Source organism: Physeter macrocephalus, chromosome 17 (genome assembly GCF_002837175.3).
Source record: "Physeter macrocephalus isolate SW-GA chromosome 17, ASM283717v5, whole genome shotgun sequence".
Taxonomy (NCBI): domain Eukaryota; kingdom Metazoa; phylum Chordata; class Mammalia; order Artiodactyla; family Physeteridae; genus Physeter; species Physeter macrocephalus.
Window position 1 is genome coordinate 43,815,683 of NC_041230.1, and position 16,256 is coordinate 43,831,938.

Sequence of the window (16,256 nt, forward strand, 5' to 3'; positions counted from 1 at the left end):
GGGAGGATCCCACACGCCGCGGAGCGGCTGGGCCCGTGAGCCGTGGCCGCTGAGCCTGCGCGTCCGGAGCCTACGCTCCACATCGGGAGAGGCCACAACAGTGAGAGGCCCGCATACCGAAAAAACAAACAAACAAACTGTCTTCCTACCAGGATACAGTGGAATAAATCAAATACCATGCCAAAAATCTCATTTAATTCATAAGCTAAGCCCACTAGTAAGGAATAAGGACTGTGTTTCACATGTGGCAAGTGGCCTGTTATCTGCTTTATTACCTATGGAATCCGAGCCTCAAGGGTAGTAAAGTTGTCAGCGAATATTGACAGACTTGGGGACCTCAAAGAAAGAGAAGGAGGTGAATCGGATGATTTCTGGTTCCTGAAGTTGGGAAACAAGCTGATGGGGTATGGGGACAGACACTTAAATCCAAAACAAACAAACAAACAGAAAAACCACTGTTGGCACATAAGAATAAATTACAGCCCCAGGGGATTTACAAACCTCCAGACAGAAGTTAGATTTTAAGCCTGAGTGTACGATTGATTCTAGCTTTGCTAACCATACCAAAAAGACGTACATGCCTGTGTAAATAAAACAAAGCATTAAATTGCTGAAGCTGAATCCTAAAGTTGCTAAGCAAATCTCTGCGGTCAAATCTCTGTCCTTCCAGGCAGAGACCTGACCATATGCCGGAACCGTGGGGCACGGCTAACTCTGGGCTCTGCATCCTTCTGAACAAGGGTGCATATCACGTCCCACAGCCAGAGAGGATAAACAAACAAGAAACACTGAGAGAAACCAAAAATAATAGGGCCACCGACATACACAAATCCTTGAGCATCTCCTGTAAGTTACAGAATCTCTAATAAAACAACTCCATCTTTAACAAATAATAAATCTCTAATAAAACAACTAATAAATAAATAATAAACAAATAATAACTAAATCTCTAATAAAACAACTCCAGCATTGTGAAATGCTGATGATCGAAGACGTCCTAACTTGTGCAGACGTGATAATCACGTGAGAAAATTGCTCTTTTTCCACCCCAGACTAATGGTAAACTTGGTAACTTTAATGACCATGCGGGCTTTTCTCCTTTATTTGTTTATCTGTTGTATTTTTATTTTGATGAGCCAGTCCTGAAATAGGACTTCCTGACAACTTCTTGGCAAGTAAACTTCTTTTCCTTTCTAGATGTTTTCGTCTCTGACTTCCTTTCACAAAGGGAAAGAAGAAAAGCCTCTGAACAAATGCCAGGAGCCATATCAGATACGTGCTACTACATCACTCCCGCTGGACCACATAACCAGGTGTACTTGCCCAGCTCCCCAAAAAGCACATGCACCCCTGAAACACGTGCCATGCTAACCTACCGTAAATTTCCTTCTGAAGAAAGTGCTCACACACCCCTGACGCCTCCCAAACACACTCCCCCAACTGCCCTGGGGGTGCCGCTCACCTTGACAGAGTTGTCTTGACTGGAGGTAGCAAGAATGTGCTCGCTGTCTGGGTGCCAGTCCAGGCCGTGGATTTTGGAGAGGTGGGCTGCGAGATACTCCACTGCTGTGCTGGGTTTCTGCAACGGGATCAGCAACGAGAGTTGTCATTTCAGAAGGAACTCAGAGTGTCCACCATATAACAGTCTGCTGGGTGCCGAGTGGGAAAACAAAAATACTCCCAGAGGAATTCCCTGATGGTCCAGTGGTTAGGGCTCCGCGCTTCCACTGGAGGGGGGCACAGGTGTGATCCCTGGTCGAGCCACTAAGATCCTGCATGCCGCACAGCGCAGCCAAAACAACAATAAAAAACTCCCAGAGACCATCTCTATTCTTAAGAAACTCCGCTTTGTTTTGTTTAAAACAAACGACAGAAGACTTCTTCAGCTCTCCTTCACGCATGCTCTGAATACGGGCCTGTGAGCCTAATCTACTTCCGCTCCGGCTCCATGTACGGCCTTAATGAAGGACACAAGGTAGTGGATGCTCTTCTCCTTTGGTACCGTGGTCTGCAATTCCTGCTCCCCTTCCTCACAATCACCCACAAAGAGGGGCTGTGACATCTAAACAGACCCAACCCCAATCCTGGGGGTAAAACCACTAATCTTTTTTTTCTAATTGAAGTATAGTTGATGTACAATATTATATGTAACAGGTGTACAATATAGTGATTCACAATTTTTAAAGGTTATACTCCATTTATAGTTATTATAAAATATTGGCTTTATTTCCCATGTTGTACAATGTAACACAACATTGTTGCTTATTTTGTACATAACAGTTTGTCCCGCGTAATCCCCTACCCCTATAGCGCCCCTCCCCCTTTCCCTCTCCCACTGGTAACCACTAGTTTGTTCTCTATATCGGAAAACCACCAAGCTTAAAATGATCAAGCCCTAAGACCTCAAAGAGAGAATGAACACACATCACAAAAGAAAACAATACATGACTAATAAGCATATATAAAACAAATTCACGATTCACTTTGTTGTAAAGCAGAAACTAACACACCATTGTAAAGCAATTATACTCCAATAAAGATGTTTAAAAAAAAAACAACAAGTTCAGAAGGAAACCTCAGAAATATATTCATACATTAAAACATTAAAAGATTGTTTTTAGCAATCAAGTTAGAAGATACTTGTAGATAATATTCAATGCAGTGAGTCTGCATTTGTCACTGGTGGTGTACATATAAAATAGTATAACCTGTTTGGGAAAAAAAACTGGACAATTTTTATCAACAGACTTAAAATTCTTCCTTTCTTAAGGGAATATCCTAAATTCACAAAAAGCTTTAGGTACCAAAGATGTTCATCTTGGTGTTATTTGGAACACCTAGAAAACCAGAAACAACATGAATAATAAGTGGGGAATAATTAAATGTTAGAACCAATTATTGTACAGCTATCTGATACAATATGATGTAGCCACTAAAAGCTATACTTAGAAAGAGCTTATAACACAGGGGAAATGCATTTGTTGTAACGTTAAATGAAAAAAGTATGCATAACTATGCATATGATATGATAAACCATGTTTTAAAAAAAAGCATAAGAAAAGAAAACACCAAAATATTAGCATTTGTCTCTGGGGCAGGACTATGAATGATTTTTATTTTCTCTTTTATATTTTCAACAAAGAGCATGTATTACTTTCTGTAATCAGCACTGGTCTATGAGGTTAACAGTGCAATCTCCAGAACCAGCCTCCCTGAATTTAAATCCTGGCAACAAATTGTGCCTCAGTTTACTCAGCTGTAGAATGGGGTAATAATATTACCTACTTTAAAGGTTAGTTATAAAGAGAAATGAATCAATACACATAAAGTTCTTAGAAAATGCCTGTGCATAATAAACACTTAGAAAAATTAGTATTACTGGTCATTCACGAATTTGAGTGAAAATCCAACATTACCACTGATACTGCACTTTTCTAAGCCGGTGATGCTTGCTGCCAATAGTCCTGCTTTGACACTAGAAAGTGCCAAAGAAGTGAAATTACAACCAACAAGTTTTACAATCCATATGAACAGAAGTCCTAAGTATTAATAGCCAAGAAAAAGTTAAAGCTCTTTAAACGAAATAGATAAAAGGCTCGCTAAGGGAAGTCAGGGTTATGAGTAGACCAATCAGAAGGCTAGAAAGAAACAGTTCCGCAGTGTATTTCTACCAGATAAGGAACACAGCTACTGTTTTGGAAAACAGGTCCTGACCGAGTTCATGGCTAAATGCCCAATTGTTTATTTTGCCTATGGCTCTGAAAACAGTCTAAAGCAAACACACAAGTACTGCAAATTAACCAAACATTTTAGTTAAACCATTTACTATATTTAAATGCTATACCAGTGACAAATGTGAATAAAACCAATTGCCAATTGAAGAAATAAAGAGGGATGAAGAATGACTAGACTATTACCAGACTGGACTAAAGGGACACAGAAACTGACACAGAGAAGACGCACCATCCATCCTTTCCTTATAAAATCACCTTGTCGCCTAAGGGCCACCTAAAGCGAGGGCTTCGGCCAGCACACCCCTTTCCCAGCAGGTCTTGGCACCCAATCCAGCAGCCTCCCAATCTCTGCTTCACTTCCCTCTCCTCTCTAACGGTATGACTTTATTCCCTGCTGGAAGGGGAAGGGAGCAGGGCAGCCGGAAGCAAGGCTGAGACTTTACAGTCAGCATCCCAGCTGGGACAGTTCCTGAACAAGTTCCAGGAAAACTAACAGTAGGTCCTCCCCACAAAGGCAGTTTTCACAGAGCAGGAAGCAGAATTTACACCCCAGATCTCACAGAAGTCGACTACTCTCTGCATTCTTAGCCAATCGTCTGGCAGTTAGTTGTGGAAGAGGCCCTTTCCCTGCATCACTGTTCTCACTGATGCCAACATATCAAACTTCCAGACTTGCCATTACAGTAGCAGCCCAGAACCCTGCAACTCTTTCATGCCTCTCAGGTCCATGGGCTAATGCAGGGAGAACGTACGCTCTGCAGGCTCATTTGAGGCTGACGGCACAGCTAGACTTCCAAGGGAACATTTGAACATACCGAGTATCCTGCCTCAGTGATTTAATTCTAGATGGTATATGTCCTAGAACAATGAGTTTTCACTTTGCAATCTGGGGCAGGAATAAGAAGCCTGCTGACCATTCTAGAATAGTGTCTGGTCCCCCAGGCTTGACTCCCTCAATGACACACTCACTATTATCATCTTTATTCTGAAGAAAAGGAAACCGAGGCTTGGAAAAGTTTGTGGCTCACCTGATATCATAATCAGGAGGCAGCCAAATGGGACGCTAGCGTAGGTCAGGTCAAGTTCATTTTCTTTTTTTTTTGGCTGCGGCATGCAGCTAGCGGGATCTTAGTTCCCAGACCGGGGATTGAACCTGTGTCCCCTGCAGTGCAAGCTCAGAGTCCTAACTGCTGGACCGCCAGGGAATTCCCCAAGTTCATTTTCTTAACCACTGATCATAATGTCTCACTCCCCTATCTTGCATCAACACCAGTTTGATCGGGAAGCAAATGTCATCTGGTACTAGGATCTTAACATGGCAATTAACCATGCTGCACAGGGTACCCTGGTCTCTCAAGACAAGTCCTGCTATTCACAACATCCTCTTCATATCCTCTCAGAGGGGAAAAAGAAGATTACTTACCCGCTTGTCCCATATCCGTACATCCCCGTCATGACTGGTGGCAAGGCAATTAGCGTTCTTTTTATTCCATTTGACCTGTGAGGCACCCGCTGCAAAGAAAAATCAGGGGAGGAAAGCTGTTGCCCTCAACGCCTTCAGTACCAGAGGGGAGCTTATCCAGGGGAGCTGCATAATGAGTTCCGGATGAGTAAGAACAGAACTCTTCAAGCTTCTATGACTGCATCAGCTCCACCATTAAGGAGAAACTGAAGCCAAAGAATAAATGAATTAACACATGGGAACAGGATCAGAGTCACCTAATTGAGGAAATAATCTCACTAAGGAGAAAAAAAAAAAGACTTCAGGTTACCTCCCAGCAGAATCAGCAGGGGAAGACAGTTTCTTACAGAGCGGCGGTTCAGCCGGCTCTGTTGGCTGGTCACTGACACATCACACAACCTGGCCCTTCATCCTCTCCGACACCAAGCTCGCGCTCCCAATCAGAAGAGCCTCAGCTCAAAGCCTGCTCCTTCCCACACTGGTTTTTTTGGTTTCGTTTCTGGGGGAGGGACAGTCTTGGAAAAACACAGCCTCCAGCTGAGGCTCAGCTGAAGAATGAGCCCCAGTGTGGCCCAATTCTGCCCTCAGAAAGTTATGTGCACCCCACCCCCACTCTCATCTCCCCATCAGTGAGCGGTTACACATGGCCCTGTGTGGAGACAGGGAAAGGGAACACTCCTGGCACCGTGTGAACTCAGTCCTCTGCCAGAACACAGAGGTATCAACAACGGGGACAAAAGAGCTACTTAAGAGAGGAGGCATACTGGAAGATGCCAGAAGGGGCTGAGACAGGTGGAAAATTGGGACATAGCAGCACTTCCAGCTGACTCTTAAAATAATCGCATTGATTATATCAAACCAGAATCACATGATGACTCTCCTTCCACCTCTTCTTGTTCTTTGCTCAGACAACACATGACATTTCTAATTTGACACTCTCTCCCTTTGGGTGGGTGTTTATTACTTGAGGACACCGCAGTGGATCCAGGACTTTGGAGGACAACCTGACCCAAGAATCCGTAGCGTATGAGACAGAAAGCAAGGACTTAGAACCTAACAGGAAACAGAGTAAGGCCCAGACTTTATCCCTGCTTGGTTTTGGTGAGGGTATTTGTTTGCTTATTTGTTTGTTTGTTGTGTTTTTTTTTCCTTGAGACACAGGACACCTTAAGTCACCTAAGATCGAATGATGGAGACCCCTGAAGTTGGAAGACGGCAGTGTATTACTTAGGAGACCCAGTTTCTTTGCAAGAAATGATATCAGCTAGAGGAGAAAGTGTGTAAGAAAAGACTGCTCCAGGGACTTCCCTGGTGGCGCAAGTGGTTAAGAATCCACCTGCCAATGCAGGGGAAACGGGTTGAAGGCCCAGTCTGGGAAGATCCCACATGCCACGGAGCAACTGGGCCTGTGAGCCACAACTACTGAAGGCCGCACACCTGGAGCCTGTGCTCCGCAACAAAGAAAAGCCACCGCAATGAGAAGCCTGCACACAGCAACGAAGAGTAGCCCCCGCTCACTGCAACTAGAGAAAGCCTGTGCGTAGCAACAAAGACCCAACGGAGCCAAAAATAAATAAATATATATATTTTTTTAAATTACTGCTCCATCTCCATGTGACAGAGTTACCAAAGAATGAAACAACACAGGAAAAAAAATTTTCTCTACGTCTTTTTTTTTATGCTTTTTTTTTTTTTTTTTTTTGCGGTACACGGGCCTCTAACTGCTGTGGCCTCTCCCATTGCAGACCACAGGCTCCGGACGCGCAGGCTCAGCAGCCACGGCTCACAGGCCCAGCCGCTCCGCAGCATGTAGGATCTTCCCGGACCGGGGCACGAACCCGTGTCCCCTTCATCGGCTGGCGGACTCTCAACCACTGCGCCACCAGGGAAGCCCTCTATGTCTTTAATGTTGTGTCTAAATGAGATGATGGATGTTCACTCAATTTACTGTGGTCATCATTTCATCATGTACGTAAGTCAAATCATTATGCTGTACAAAAACTTACACAGTGCTGTGTGTCAATTATATCTCAATAAAACTGGAAGAAAAGGAAAAAGAAAAGAAAAACCAGTTCCAAGAAAATATGCCATTCCCAGCAGATGGTCCATGAGAACATGAAGCCTCCAAAGGATTCTGGGAACCCCCTAATTCAACGTGCTTTACTAGGATCGTGACACCAGGGTCAAACGGAGACCTCACAGACCATAATAGTTCTCAGAAACAGAGAACGCTCTGGAGCACACATGGACATGCTCTTACTGACTCCCTACCCCAAGGTATAAACAATGTGCTCACAGAGAGATGAGGACCACAGGCTCTGGGGAGCTGCAGCACCCAGGCTGCACCTCTAACGGAATGAGAGCTCTGCCACCACTGAGACCTCACTGAGGTGCAAAAAAGAAAGAAATCTCCTACCTCTGTTTTTTCAGAAAGACTCCCAAAAGAAAGCAATTAGAATAATCTTTCTTTTTAGAGGTCCTCTATAAGCCATCTAACTTAGAAACCTGCAAGTAGAAATAACAAAGTCAGGGATGGATGACTGAGGCATTCACAGACCATAAGTACTTTCTTTCAGCTCAGTGTCCTCTGCAACCACGTCTGTGGGCCATTCTATGCCTCAGATCATAAGTGCCTACAAGTGTGTGTGCACAGGTTGTGAGGGAGGCACCAGCACAACTGTTAAGCACTCAGCACAAGAGACACAGATGCCTGAGCTCCACATCCATCGAACAAACACTCCCAGAGCATCTCCACAGGACAGGCGCTTAGGCTGACCCTGGTCTGCAGCCCTGGACAGGGCAGACGTGGTCCCTAACCTCACAGAGCAAACCAACCAACTGCTTAATACAGTCATGATGTTTAATGCCTTCAAATGATGACGAGTCGGGGTGCAGGGGGATAAAAAGAAGAATCATGTGATCATTTTGGAGCAAACACCAAATGTGAATTCAAATGAGGCAAGAAGATACAAAAAAGCAGGATTTAAGAGACAGGTAATATGATTTGTTTTGACCAAGGATGCCAAAATAGAATACTGATGACTGGGCTTCATCACGGTGGGCAAGGTATACCGGTTCTATGCCCAAGTTCAACGCTCAGGAAGTCGTGAGAATACTCTGTAACAGCCCCAATGCAGAATTGCAAAAATAGTCAATTCCAACAGAGTGATGAAAACAGGTAGCTCAGAAAGTAATTTCAATGTTTCAGTATGCCCATATTAAATGATACCACGGGGACACAATCAGTATAATCTAGACTGTGCGGAAACCTCAGTTTCTTCAGTAAAGAAACTGCAGGGAAGGAAAAACAAACAAACAAACCAAACAAGGGAAGGAAGGAGAAACCTACCAACTGAAAGAGATGAGAAATATATCAACCACTTATAAATACGGACTTTATTTGGATTCTGATTCAAATAATTTGTAAAAAAAAGAACAAAAAAACCAAACAACTACTGAGACTACTGGAGAAATCTGAATACTGCTTAAATATTTGACGACATTAAAGAACTACTGTTAATATTTTTAGGTATGCTAATGGTATTGTGGCTATGTTTTTTTTTAAAAGGATTCTTCTCTTATTAAAAATACTTACTGGAACTTCCCTGGTGGTGCAGTGGTTAAGAATCCGCCTGCCAATGCAGGGGACACGGGTTCGAGCCCTGGGCGGGGAAGATCCCACATGCCACAGAGCACCTAAGCCCGTGTGCTACAACTACTGAGCCTGTGCTCTGGAGCCCACGAGCCACAACTACTGAGCCCATGTGCCACAACTACTGAAGCCTGCGCGCCTAGAGCCCGTGCTCCGCCACAAGAGAAGCCACCGCGATGAGAAGCCCGCGCACCGCAACGAAGAGTAGCCCCCGCTCGCCGCAACTACAGAAAGCCCGTGCGCAGCAATGAAGACTCAACGTGGCCAAAAATAAATAAATAAAATAAAATAAATTTTTTTAAAAAAAGACATACTTACTGAAATATTTGTTGATGAAATGATATGACACCTGGGATTTGCTTCAAAATAATCCCAAAGGGGATTAGGGGTAGGGGTGGGTGGGCTAGTGGGTGAAAGAGGAAAGAACGTTGAAAGAACGTTGTCTGTTCCTCGACGACGTTCAAGCTGGATGACGAGCACAAGGCAATTCATCCTCTTCTAGTTTTATACACTTTTGAAAGTTTCCACAAGAAAAAGTTTAAAAACAAACCAATGTGGCTTGGCTCCTGCCCTTGAATTCTGAAATAAGTTCCTGACCACATTCTACAGTCCTGACTCTAACTTCTGAGAGGAGCGGGAGCAGGGCGCTTGTGACATGGACCTTACAGGTCCACGTGACCGTGGACAGAGCCCGGACCATGGGGGACGGGGCGTCAGTGGGAGCGAAGCAGTGGAAGGAAGGGAATGCAGGCCGCCGGGGGCGCGTCCACTCACCTACAGCAGACAGCGCAACGGTCGGCTTCCGTGTATCTCTGAAACATAAGAGTCAGAAGTCAAATGCCTGTTCACCTGCCCCCATCCACCTGGTGCCTTTCTCCCGTTGCTCGCATTTCTTCACTTTCCTTTCAGTGGGTTCTTGGACTTCAGTGGGAATGTGAGGCCCTTAAAAAGTAGTGTAAAGAGAAGCCTGTCTCCCTCCAGGGAGATGAGCTTTCTCAGCCTCTTCAGCTGAGACTAAGTCTGAATTTCTAATTATACAGTTGTATCCACAGAGAACAAATTACACGACCTGGCGTGGCCTGGGTGACTCTGATGCGGGGGTGAAGGGAGCCAAAGGAACCCCTTCCTGGTGTCACTTCTCCTGTGGAACAACGGGACAGTCGTAGCGGCATAATTCTGCAAGAACCAACAGCACTGCCAAGGTGGACTGGAAAACTACTCTGGGTGTTCCCAACAGCCAAGAGGTAGAAGCAACCTAAGTGTCCACGACTGATGAACGGATAAATACAGTACTGTCTCTACATACAATGGATTGTTATTAGACCTTAAAAAGGAAAGCAATACTGTCACGTGCTACAACATGGATGCACCCTGAGGACATTATACTAAGTGACGTAAGTCAGTCACAAAAGGACAAACACTGTATGATTCCACTTACACGTGGTACCTAGAGTCGTCAAATTCACAGAGACAGAAAGTAGAGTGGTGGCTGCCAGGGACTGAAAGGAGGGGGAAACGGGGAGTTGGTTAACGGGTACAGATTTTCAGTTCTGCAGGATGAAAAAGTTCTGGAGCTTTGTTGCACAACAATGTGAATATACTTAACACTACTGAACCGCACACTTAAAAAAAATGATTAAGATGGTAAATTTTGCTTTGTGGCTTTTACCACCATTTTACTTTTTTTAAAACTACTCCTGGATACAATGGGAGACTCAACCATTCACCACGAATGGTCAAAATGACAGAACTGGGCAGCCCCCTAGGGCTAGGAGGGCCAGACAAGGCAAACCCGCAGCCCTGGCTTACTGTTCAGAAGACCTGAGAAGGCAAGTCAGTTCAAGTGTCTTTCAGTCTTTAAATTATGAAAACAACTGTTTCATGTAAATGAGGGACCCTTGCCCCAGAGCTCCCAGGGGGTTGTTTGCTCGCTTAGAGCCCCTCTCTTCCACTTCCCCTGGATTTTTTGCTCCTTCTCCCTCCTCTGGCGCTGCCCTTAGACCTGTCACCTTGGAAGTGCTAACCTGCGCGGGATGCAGGTGAAGTCAGCACATCCTTACTCCCTGAGGATCCCTTTCCCCGGTCTGTCTGGTCAGTCAAACCTCAGTACCTGGCGTGTCCTCTGCCTACAGTTTACCTTTCAGTGTAAAGCATCACAAAGTCACTGCCATCTGGGAGCAGGGTGGCCTGGCTGGGGAGAGGGTGTCCTGTCCTGGCGACTCCACAGGCCACAGGCCCTCTAGTTAACGGTTACGGGGAAAGAAATCTGCTTTACTGAGAGAAACGGGAATGGATGTTTATGAAGAGCTTAGGACGCGCCAGGCCCTGGGCCGGGCGCTCCTCCACTCTTTGCTCCATGGAGAGTTGCTTTACGAGATGGCTCTCAGCCCTGTTTCCAGAGGGGAAGTGAAGCGCCACCAAGAGCAAAGCAGCTGTCCTGGAGCACTGCTCGCTGCAGCACGTGTGTGTCTGTACCCATCAGAATGCCCCCAGCGCCACCTGCCACTTCAGGAAACTCCAGCCTGACTTCCAAATGCCTGAACCTGTGGTTCTCTGACAATGGGATTTCCCTGGCTGCTGAAGCCCGTTTTGCAAACCTCTGTGACAGGCCTGAAGTGCCAGGGAGCTGAGGCCTCCGGGACAGCCTTCAACCAATGACTGACAGTGGATGGCGCCCCCACTTCCTGGGCCCTCGCAGGGGAACACCTCTGAGGAGGGAGTGGTACACCAGCCCCCAGTGTTCCCAGTAAGACCAAGCTCCAGCTGGTCACGGTGGCACCCAAGTAGATGACGTGCCCTCTGTGCGGCCTTCCTGATCCCGTCTCTCTTCCCCATCCCCACCAGCAGTTCTGTCCCCTCCTAAACAACGTATCCGCAATGTGTCCCCGTCTCAGGGTCTGCATCTGGGGAAAACCAAATTAAGATACCCGATCTCTAAAACAAAGGGCCCAGATCATCCCACAGCCAAGTGGTTACGCCTCTTGACGGTTCTTACTTGATATCCCAGATGTAGATGTAGGTGTCCACAGAGCTGGTGACCAGGAGATCTGGCTCAAACACTGCCCAGTCCAAGTCACTGAAAACACAAGGAATATACGGGACAACAACGAAGAGAAAAAATTCAGAGTCCATTTCCAAAGCATTCGCAGATTTCATTTCTAGCAGCTTCAGAAAGTCACTGTCAATGGGCCCCTGCAAATGGTTTACACTGGGAATCTCCGAAGTTCTTTGGGGAAGAAGACTTAACCAAGCTCTGAAGGAAACTTTCAGGTCCTTCCCTGGTTACCACCTGCTCCCCAAAACCAAAAGAAACGGAGCTTTTCAACTTAAAACACATACACACACAAAAGCGCACACACATGCATGTGCACAAACTAAGACAAAACAAAGAAAAGAACCTCACGGGACTGTTGACAGTGTTTTTTAAATCAGTCTCAACCACAGGTACCTTGAGTAAAACCCACATCTTTAAAGCACTGGCAAACTGCCGTGTTGCCACACAGCTTTCAAGGAGGGCAAGCAGGGCTCTGGTCCTCCGCACCCACGTCCTCACTCCTTGAAAGGCACTTGCTACACAAACAGTTAACACAGGCCGGGGTGTGTGGCCTTTCCCGTCGCCTCCCCCGTCGGCTTCACCACTCCCACACTTCCTGCCGCTGCTTCTCACAAGAGGTTTTCCCCACCCAGAAACAGTGACCCAAGGAAAGGATGGATCCAGGAACATTCCAGAAGCCAGCTGGAAGGCCACGAGTGGGAAGCAACTGGGCATCTGGGTAACGGACTATGACGCAGGAGCTCCACGTGGTGCCCCCCCCCCCCCGCGCTGGAGCAAAGGGCTGGCCCCCAAGGTCTCTGTGCTCCGGGCACCACCGACCGTGAGCTGGGGGATTCTGTGGGCGTAAGTTCACCTCCCTCCTGCAGCAAACAGCTCTAACCCTTTATTCTGGACCAGGCTGTACCTAAGTGTCTCCTGGGATGGGGGTTAACAGCTACAGGGATGCTGGCTCCTAAACACCAGCTGTTCCTCTCTGCAATGACCATCACTTCAGGACTGCTAAGGACACAGCAGCCACCTGGGGCCAATGCAACACAGAGGGTCAAGCCTGGAGGGCGATGGTGTCTTTGTTTCACTTCCCGAGGAACTGTGACAAAGTGAGACAGGCCAGGGAGCAGTGGAGGGCTGTGCCTACCTGATGACACGAGTGTGGCCTTGTAAGGTTGTGCCAACTTCCCCACTGCCATCTTTCCACTTGTAAAGGTCGACCCGTTGGTTGCTCTGAAAAGAGACAAGGGGAAACCCATCTTGAACAGTTGCGGCTGAACTAAGACTACAGACACACTCGTGAGCACGTGAGCTATGGGTTATGGAGCCGCCCCCAACCATCAGAGGAACGACCGCCCTGCCCTAAGGGTCACACACCCATCTCCCCAGATGCTGTCACACTCCATGTGCTCAGCTCACCCTTTCCACCACCCAATGCCCGGAGTCCACCTACCACACTTTGAAAAAACACATGCATGAGAAAGAAAACAGAATCACCACTAAAAGCGTGTCCTAGAAGGCAAAATTATAGAAGACTCCTTGAAATATGAACTTCTTTAAGGGTTAAGCAGAAAGACACAGGGAAAACGGGCCAGAAGAAACCACAATTACAATAAGGAAAAAGAAGAAAAACAAAGCTTCAATCAAACTACACTTCTCTTAAAGAAACAAGCCAGCAAATGCTCCCTAAATATCATGAGTTCCTGAAACACACTGAAAATGGATAAAGATTACTAATAGACTAATTACTATTAGTAGGCTATTTAATAATTTCTGAACTGATATATATATATATATATATATATATACATATATATATGATGTATTTTCATTTTAGCTCAGAGACAGACAGTTGTATACAGCTCTGAGATTTTTATCTAGAAATGCCAGTTTCCAATTCTAAATAGGTAAGGTTCCTGTCAAAAGGTAAGGATTCAAAATAGCTTCCAATGGGAACAGGAGTGTAAAGAAAAGCCCCCCTCATCTTATAATAACATTCCCAGCCATTTCCAGGGTCTGCTAGTGCCAGTTTATGGACTAGGAACCTTAAGAAACCTGTCCTCTGCTCTTTCCCATCACACTGCACACTGGGTGTCATCACCCACATCACAGGTGAGGCAACTGAGGCTCCAAAAGTTGGATGGGCGCTCAAGATAAAACAGTGAGTGTTGAAACTGGGACTTGACCTCAGATTTGCCTAACTCCAAAGCTCTTTCTCCTGAAAATGCTTGCCTTCCAACCAAGAGCAATGAAGGGGAAAAAAGAATCAGTCAATTGAACTTCATCAAAATTAAAGCTTTTACGTATCAAAAGACATTATCAAGAAAGTAAAAAGACAATCTACAGAGTTGGAGAAAATATTTGCAAATCATGTCACTGATAAGGGTCTAGTATCAGGAATACATCAAGAACTCTTATAACTCAACAGCAAAAAGACAAACAACCCAGTTCAAAAATCGGCAAAGGACTTGAATAAACATAACTCCAAAAAATGATATACAAATGGCCAGCCAGCGCATGAGGGGATGTTCAACATCATTAGTCACTAGGGAAATGCAAATCAAAACCACAGTGAGATACCACTTTATACCCACTAAGATGGCTAGAATTTTTAAATTACAAAAACAAAAACAGGAAATAAATTTTGGTGAGGCTGGATTGTGCATTGCTATGCAATGCTGATGCATTGCTGATGGGACTGCAAAACGGTCTTGTGCATTGTAGAAAACAGTTTGATGGTTCCTCAAAAAGTAAAACACAGACTTACCACATGGCCTTTCAATCACTCCTAGGAATATACCCAAAAGAAGTGAAAATGAGTACCCAAAAAAGTACATGTACAGGGCCTCCCTGGTGGCACAGTGGTTAAGAATCCGCCTGCCAATGCAGGGGACACAGGTTTGAGCCCTGGTCCGGGAAGATCCCAAATGCCACGGAGCAACTAAACCTGTGCGCCACAACTACTGAGCCTGTGCTCTAGAGCCCGTGAGCCACAACTACTGAAGCCTGCACACCTAGAGCCCATGCTCCACAACAAGAGAAGCCACCGCAATGAGAAGCCCGCACGCTGCAACAAAGAGTAGCCCCCGCTCGCTGCAACTAGAGAAAGCCCGCGCGCAGCAACGAAGACCCAACACAGCCAAAATAAATTAATTAAATAAATAAATAAATTTATTTTTTTAAAAAAAGTACATGCACGTACATGTTCTTATCAGCACTATTTATAATAGCCAGCCCAAATGTCCATCAGTGGATGAATAGACAAAATGTGGTGTATCCCTATGATGGAATATTATTCAGCCATAAAAAGGAGTAAAGTACTGATACCTGCTCTGACGTGGATAAAGAAGCCAGACACAAAAGGTCATGTACGGTATGACCACACTTATATGAAATATCCAGAATAGCTAAATCCAGAGATGGAACACAGACTGGAGGTGGCCAGGGGCTGGGGGTGGGGGAATTACTGCTTAATGGTAAGGGGGTTTCCTTTGGAGTGATGGAAATGTTTGGGAACTAGATAAAGGTGGCAGTTACATAACACTGTGAATGTACTAAATGATACTTAATTGTTCACTTTAGATGATCGTCTGAAAAAAATAAATAAATAAGGCTCTTTCTTGCCACTCCCAAACACATGCGGTGTTAATCCACTTGGGCCGAGTACTGAAGGGTCAGCCTAAATCTGTGGTTCCCAATCAGGGGAGATTTTGCTTCCCAGGGGACACCTGACAATGCCTAGAGACGTTTTTGGCTGTCACGATGGGGGTGGGGGAGGATGCTACTGGCATCTAGTGGGAGAGGGGCCAGGGATGCTGCTAATTCCCTACAAAGCACAGGACAGCCCCCACCACGAAGAATGATCTGGCCTGACCTGTCAACAGTCCCAGGAATCAGGTCCACTTTAGTCGCTGTCCCTGGTTAAAGGCAGACAGTCAGATTCTATTTTGGAAATGACGGGGAACAGCAGCTTTTTGTTCCTTCTAAAGCTGACAGCATTGCTCTTCTTTCTTTTGTGAGATGCTTTCCTCTCACAGACTGTCATTCCCGTTAAGAACAGACCCAGACAGCACTGCGAACGGTCATACTCCCTGGAGGATGAGAAGGGCTCCTTCAAATACTGCCCTCCCGGCCCAGTGCAAAAGGAGCCAGAGGTTTAGGTCTTTAATTGTCCTAGGAGAACAGAACACTGATAAAGAATCGGGCAAGGGATACCAGAGATGATCTAAGCCCAGATATTTTTTCAGTTGTGAACACCCTGGAAAACCTAATGAAACATATGCATCTTTTCCCTGGAAGAATTCACATATAAACAGGATTTAATCAGAAAAGAATCCCTTCCTTTGAGTGGAAGGGTGTATGGAA

The 16,256-nt window shown here is 45.6% G+C and overlaps 1 protein-coding gene across 10 annotated transcripts in view; it reads right to left on the reverse strand.

The window, feature by feature from the left end:
* Nucleotides 1-16,256, reverse strand: part of WDR59 (WD repeat domain 59) — an 87,455-nt gene that overhangs the window by 51,765 nt on the left and 19,434 nt on the right. For 8 of the 10 annotated variants that reach the window (XM_007102264.3, XM_028477670.2, XM_028477669.2 and 5 more), the window contains 5 exons: nucleotides 13,039-13,124; nucleotides 11,844-11,924; nucleotides 9,623-9,660; nucleotides 5,158-5,246; nucleotides 1,463-1,579 (listed from right to left, as the gene is read on the reverse strand). In XM_007102264.3, the coding sequence (XP_007102326.1) occupies nucleotides 1,463-1,579; nucleotides 5,158-5,246; nucleotides 9,623-9,660; nucleotides 11,844-11,924; nucleotides 13,039-13,124 (411 nt within the window). Of the gene's footprint in view, nucleotides 1-1,462; nucleotides 1,580-5,157; nucleotides 5,247-9,622; nucleotides 9,661-10,286; nucleotides 10,348-11,843; nucleotides 11,925-13,038; nucleotides 13,125-16,256 lie in introns of all 10 variants that reach the window. The other 2 variants (XM_055078952.1, XM_055078951.1) reach the window with 1 other exon arrangement.